Source organism: Euphorbia lathyris, chromosome 8, assembly GCF_963576675.1.
Source record: "Euphorbia lathyris chromosome 8, ddEupLath1.1, whole genome shotgun sequence".
NCBI lineage: Eukaryota > Viridiplantae > Streptophyta > Magnoliopsida > Malpighiales > Euphorbiaceae > Euphorbia > Euphorbia lathyris.
This window is the reverse complement of record NC_088917.1, coordinates 18,316,742-18,323,946: the sequence shown is the minus strand read 5'-3', so window position 1 is coordinate 18,323,946 and position 7,205 is coordinate 18,316,742. Positions and strand designations below refer to the sequence as shown.

Below are 7,205 nucleotides of genomic sequence, written 5' to 3'. Positions count from 1 at the left end.
TTGGGATAAAAAGAGCGATTTTGACCAACTTTAGAGGTTTGACCATTGAAACCGCTAATTGGAGTGTTTGATGGAGAGAGGTTTGGGACAGAGTTTTGGGATGAAAACGCTAATTTAGAAAAAGCTCTTAAAAGAAACTTTTTCAATTAGCGTTTTGCAATATTAAAATTAATGGACTTCTTTAACCCTAATAGATAGGTCCCTCTTCTCATGCGCCAAAATTAATGCCCTTATTCGTCTTTTTACACAAATCGCTATTATCAATCAGCTAATTTTTACCAAACAGGTCTACACAAACAGCTAATCAAATCAGCTAATAGCTAACAGCTAATGTAATCAGCTAACAGCTAATTCCCAAACAGGGCCAATATAATCAGCTAACAACTAACAGCTAATTCCCAAACAGGGCCTATATCATAACTGAATTACATAAAATAAAAAAAAAGATAATAATATAGTTTTGTACCAATTAAAAGTTAACAATGAAAAGTACATAAATTTTTCCCTCAAAAAAAAAAAAAAGTACATAAATTTTCTGTGTTAAATGCTAATCAATATATAATAACTGAGATGAACATATGAAAAAATAAATCAAGATGCTGATCATAATATATATCACCGCTTCATCAAACCCTGTACAAAGAAAAAATAATTTCATTAATTGATCAGAGACAGAGAATTTTATATATGAATCTTCAACTTATAATATAGTTTTAAAATTTTAATTGGGTTTAAATTATATATATATATATATATATATATATATAAAAGCATATATTGAATTTTAGATGAGTTTATTTGAACTGTCTAACGGCCTGGTCCGTGAATCCAATACATGTAGAATCGTTTTAAAGCCGTGAGGTCCAATTTGTTGGATTTGGATCTGAGCAGATAATATCTACGTGCTATTGGACCAGAGTTGTTTCAAATTTAACTTTTAAGTTCGAGTTCATACTGATCCACTCCGAGTCTGCTAGTTTAAAAGTGCATTGAGTTGGGTTATATTAAACATTTTTAGACGAAAACTCGAACTCGATCCCATGAACAAGTTTACCAGACATACGTTTGCATGACTTGACGATATCTATGGGTGGCCAACAACGGTCTCCTAAATGACTCGTTACTGTTATTACTAGTCAATGTAAGATACGAATCATTCATTCGAATAATTCTCAAATTAATGAGGAAAAGAAAACTTACTGGCGAAACTCGACGTTAACAACAGAAGCCGGAGAGTTAGTGAACTGAGAAAAGGCAACGTCGGAGAGGACAATAATAGCACCATTAGCAGAAGGTTTGGAAACTGAAGTTTGAGCACGATCAACAATCTTAACCTGAATCGTCTTTGATGTGTCACAAATGGTTGTAGAAGATGCACTTATACATTTAACCAAATAACTCCTTCCACATGACGCCCCATTGTCCCATAGTCCTTCTCCAGCCGCTGCAAACATGTTGTCCGTTGGAAACTGCGACTGGTCATTACCGAAACACGCAGTTGCTGCATCAATTAACATCTAGATAATTAAAAATCAATTGAAATTCAGTGATATAAATACATAGATAATTATGTATGCGGGTGATTGTTTACTCTATTTTCTAAAAACAGAAATCCTATTTTTTCAACTGTTAACAGCAAACAGTAACAACAAATAAACACATAAACGTATATGTATATATACTTACGTAAATACGGGGGACTGTAATGAGCAGCGGGGCCGATATCAGCGAGAGAGGAGTGAAAAATCGTTGCTGATATGATAAAGATGAGGAACAGAATTGGAGAAGTTCTAATTAGTTGAGACATGTTTAATTCCTGCAGTAAAAATAATTAATTAAATTTAATATTAAAAATATCTATAGTTCTAGTTCATAGATATTGTCAAAGTATAATATAAAAGCTATTTAAAAAGTCAATTTTTAGCTGTACATTTATTAGAGAAAATGAGTTTAGAACATTCTGAACAGGTAAATTACACATATAGCCCCTCAATTTATTCCTTATTTTATTATATCTCTTAAACTTCAAAATCAGATATTATGGCCAGTTTAGCAAATAGTTGTTAGCTGATTACTTTTTTTGTTTAACTGATTTGATTAGCTGATTATGTAAATTTGTTTGGTAAAACTTAGTTTATTATGTAAATTTGTTTGGTAAAACTTAGCTGATTGTTAATAGCAGTTTGTGTAAAATGACAAATAAAGATATGGTAAAACCTTTATTTGGGGTTAAAGAATAATAATCAGGAATAAATTGTCATTGAAAAGAGATGAAACAATAAGCTAATTGTTCTAAAACCAGCTTTTTGGACTCAATAAGATCTTCCAAACCTCTTTTCACCAAACACCACTATTAGAGATTTGACTAGTCATAACTTCTAAAATGGTTTAAACATCTAATTTTACCTATGCACTGTACTAACATAATGACATCTAAACTTAGATTTTACTAACATAATAACTTTTTTATTCGTTGATCAAGTTGACCACTTCAATAAAAGGTAACTATTCGTTGTAAAATTGAAGAAAATTGTATTCTAAACAATGTTAGTTTTTGAACATTTTGATTTTGATTTTATTTAAGTGTTGTTTGATTGGAAAGATAAATTGGTTGTTTAGAGAGAAGTTCAAAAATGCTGATTTGAAAAATTAAAAATAATAATTTCATAAAAAAATATGGTTATAAAGAACTTTAATTCTTTGAATTTTTTTTCTTTTGAGGTCATTAGTCATTTTGATTTAGTAAATAATAATAAAAAATTATTACGTTAAAATGCAAAGTTTATAAATTATGATGTCGAATTTTAAAATTTAAGGGTTATAATAAAAGTAAATGATAAATTTAGAACCATTGATGTAAATTACCCAAATCTGAACTATTGCCGCCGGTTTTTTCTATTGCTGGCAAATGGACATCCATGCCTTACATATGAAATCTGTGGGTCAAAGACTGGGTTTTTTTGCCGTCTACTTTCAATTTATAATTGAGGGCAAATAATTTATTAGTCCCTACTTTTTAGTGTTATTGTTATTGAAGATTAGATCTGGCTGGGTCGGGTTTGGTCCGAATTTAGCGGGAGTTTTTCTAAAAAAAAAAAAAATGCTTAGTTCACGTTCTGCTAAGTCCGCTGTTAATTTAAGCTGATTTAGGTCGGGGCAAGTGTTGGGTTTTTTTAGATAGAAATAGGAGAAATAAAAATAGATAGCGAAAATAATAAAATTAGAGGATTTATATATAGACAAATAAAAAAACAAAAAAAACAAAATATTTAATAACAGCTAACCTATTTATTAGCTATTAACTATAGTAATTCTTAACTTATTTATTACCTATTAATTTTACTAATTTAAATATCTTTTCATAACTACATAATCAAAATAACTAATTATTAAATTTTGAATCAAACCTAACAACAGGCTCAGATTTAAACATTAAATCTCAAATCCAGTCTAGCTAAGAGGACGTTTGTTTATTTACTTGTCATCTCCTGTTTGTCTTTTAATTTTAAAAAGCAGTGTTTTAGGTGTTTGGTTAGACTCCTTCTGTTTTGCCTTTTACCGTTGAAAAGCAGCGTTTTACAAAAACAGAGAAACTCTGCTTTTTGGAAAAGCAGCATTTTCCAAAAGCAACAGCAAACAGGAGCAGCAACCAGTAAACAGGAACAACAACAACACGTAGCCAAACAGATCCTAAGTCTAAAAGAATATATAACTTTTAATAATAAAATTTATAATTTATAATAAAATATATATATTCAATATAAAAATAAATATATTTAACAATTAATATTAATATATGAGCAGACCAGGTTGGTTATTTTTTATAAATTTCAAATCCATCAAAAAAAAAAAGACATGTTTAAATGGGTTGGGATCGGACCAAACGGGTATCCAACCTATGGACAGATCTATTGAAGATGATGAATGTAGCCTTTACGTTAAAATAGTGTACCTTTACGTTTAATGTTTATAAAATAGCGTAATCTTAAAGTATTTTTAACAGAAAATTGGATTTTTTCACCTTCGTCTTAAACATTTTTGAAATCGGGACAAAAAAAATAAATAAATAAATAGAAAAGGAGAGAATCGTACCTGATCGAAATTCTGGGCCTTCTATAGCAATGGTGGATATATCATAAGAAAAGAATCAATATCAGATAATATATATACACACACAAAATTAAAAAAAGCTTAATTTTGTTTAATTTAATTAGGGAGTACAGCTATTATATGAAAAAAAATCAGTAATATAGAACGTAATCGGCAGATTTATTGTTTAATTAACAAGACATATGCTAAAATTAGAGTCGCATGCAGTTTTTTAATATATATATATTTACTAAAATATTTTAAATTTTTTTTTGAAAAGTAATTTTTGGAAAAGTATCAATTTAGCTGTAACGTATAAAATAACATTATTTTAGTTACAGTTAGGGCTGTAAATGAACAGAGCCGCTCATGAGCGGCTCGGTGACCGGTTCGATAAAAGCTCGGCTCGACTCGGTTCGATTTGTAAACGAGCCGTTCATGAACACGATTTACCGGTTCGGTTCGTAAACGAGCCAAGCTTGAGCAGGTCAAAGCTCGGGTCGAAAGTTCGCGAACAGGCTCGATTAGAACATTTATGAACAAATTTTAGTTTTGTAGAAAACTATATAGTATTGTGTTAGTTCACAAATATCTAAACTTAATATTATTTCATGTGCTATTAGATGAGTTCGTTCACAAACATAATAAATGAGTAATAGACGAACTATTTGTAAGGATCCTGTTTATTTTTTCGGAACTGCTTTTTGCATTTCAAGTCTAAACAGAAGACAAAAAAAAAACGTTTGGTAAAAATTTGAAACAGCTGCTTTTTAGACAAAAAAATCAACTAATATTTGTTGTCCATCCGTAACATTAAACAGCTAAAAGAAACAGCAAACAGAAGCAGTTGAAACAAACAGACTCACAATGTTTGTAAAATGATGTTATTATAGTTTTAAGTAACCGAATTTGACGTCTCAACGTTTATCAAATCGTACCAATTTAGCTCTAAATTCTATTACACACTGCTATAATTACTTTATTTTATAAATGTTGAGACTAAAATGGCTTATTTTATACGTTGAAACTAAATTGATACTTCTCTACACTATTTTGGTACTTTACCTTTTATGAAACATCTAAAATTCGTATTTTTTTTTACTCAAACACAATAAATCTATATATTTTATCCAACGGATCTTTTATTTATATATATATTGACGATCAATTTGTTATTTGCTGTTTGTTATTTGAAAAAATTATTTTTTCAAAAAGCAGAGATTCTCTGCTTTTTTGTAAAATACTTTTCAAACATGAAAGACAAACACGAGATGTCTAATCAAACACCTAAATTTCTTAATTTTAAAGTAAAAACACAGCAACTAAACTCCCAATTACAATTTTAGGAGACCATCTCCTATGAGGCTATTCACGTTATGGGAGATCTATCACTAATTATAATTTTCTGCAGATATATAATACTTAACAGTGGCAAATACACGTTTAGACACCAATTTTACATATGCGTATATTAAAAAAAAAATCCACGCTATATTAACAACCCAAATCCCAATTTTTGGGAAACATGAGGCCAAAAACATCTTTAAGAGCGATTCTGGCAGTCGAGGGACCGGGGTCCCTCCAAACCCCCTATTTATCTCCGTCCCTATTACTTAGTGACATTTAGGGGTGTTTGTTTACCTACTTTTCACCTTCTGTGAGGCAGAGTTTTATGTGTTTGGTTAGGGTCCTCCTGTTTGCCTTTGACAGTTGAAAATCAGTATTAAGTGTATGTTTGCCTTTTACACCTGAAAGCACCTTTTTACAAAAGCAGAGAATCTCTGCTTTTTGGAAAAACATCTTTTTTCAACAGCAAACAGCAAACCGTAACAGCAAACAGTAGGTAAAACAAACGGGATGATTTCAAAGGAAATTCGACTTCTGAAACTGAATTAAAAACAAAACAAACAAAAAAAAAAGATCGATGTATTGTAGAAGAATACCTGATGAATTGAAGAATTTATATGATGTATAATCAAAAGGGGTGAATTGAAAATGAAAATAACCTAAACAAAAGAAATGACTCCTTTATATAGGAGAAATATGGACCTAATTATTAATTAATATATATTTACATATTTTTTTATATTTCATTGAGCACTATGTATATATATATAGGGTAAATTACACCTATGGACATTAAACTTTATCCATTTAACATTATGGTCACTGAACTTCAATTCTTAACGGTATATGGCCACTAAACTTCACACTTTTTAATACCGGTGGCCATTCGAGACCTCAAAACGACCATTGACAGTCTAAAAATTAAAAAATTCGAAGAGTTAATGATATTCTAAAGAATTTTAATTCTTGAAAATTTTCGTTTTGAGGTCATTTAGGTGTTGTTTGGTTAGGAGAGAAAGTGAACTTTTAGAGAGAGAAAACTCCAAAAAATGTTATTTTGGAAAATAAAAAATGTGGTTTCATAGTAAATGCCGTTCTGAGCAACTTTAATTCTTGAATATTTTCATTTTGAGATCGTTAACGGTTATTTTGAGGAATTAGTTAAAGTTGAGTAGTCATCGGTGTTAAAAAGTGTAAAATTCAGTGGTTATACCATTAAGAATTGAAGTTTAGTGACTACAATGTTAAAATGGGTAAAGTTCAGTGGCCAGGGGTGTAATTTACCCTGTATATATATGGTTAAATCAGGGAATATATTTATGTTGCTTAATTAGTTAATTATTTCTGGATATTTCCTTACAAGCAAGATATTGCTTAATTAGTTAATTGCTTCCTTTTTTATATCAACGCAATCTTGGTTGCCATTTAGGGATATCATCTGTATCTTACTAATAATTTCAAAAAATTATGTCAAAAAAGCAACCTAATTATCTCGTCATTCTGATTTTAGTGTATTGAGTTCGTAATTTTTCGTTTTTTATCTTTTTTATCACGTTAAATTCCTAATGACTAGAAAAGTGGATTTTTAATATAAAACTCAATTAATAGGGCGTAGTAGTGAATACATGATTATTTAGTTGGGGGTCGATTTTATATTTGCGTTCGAAAAAAATTATGCTAAATCGAATTTGCTTAGATTTTTTTTTTTTTTGTATATATGCGTGTTATAATTTAAATGGTCAAGAAACAATTTTTATGTATTAATATAC

At 29.7% G+C, this 7,205-nt stretch overlaps 1 protein-coding gene across 1 annotated transcript; it reads right to left on the bottom strand.

The window, feature by feature from the left end:
* Window positions 1–444: 444 nt before the first annotated feature.
* LOC136203228 (EG45-like domain containing protein) lies at window positions 445–6,089 on the bottom strand. Its single transcript, XM_065994330.1, has 5 exons — window positions 6,033–6,089; window positions 4,093–4,113; window positions 1,687–1,816; window positions 1,201–1,501; window positions 445–633 (listed from the first exon to the last, which is right to left on the bottom strand). The coding sequence occupies exons 3-5, from the start codon at window positions 1,805–1,807 to the stop codon at window positions 627–629; spliced, it is 429 nt and encodes a 142-aa protein (XP_065850402.1). The 5' UTR covers window positions 1,808–1,816; window positions 4,093–4,113; window positions 6,033–6,089; the 3' UTR covers window positions 445–626.
* Window positions 6,090–7,205: the final 1,116 nt, after the last annotated feature.

Coding starts and splice junctions, on each gene's coding strand:
- LOC136203228 (XM_065994330.1), bottom strand. CDS start 1,807: ATGTCTCAACTAATTAGAACTTCTCCAATTCTGTTCCTCATCTTTATC. Junction 1,502..1,686: donor TTACAGTCCCCCGTATTTAC/GTAAGTATATAT, acceptor TAATTGATGCAG/CAACTGCGTGTTTCGGTAAT.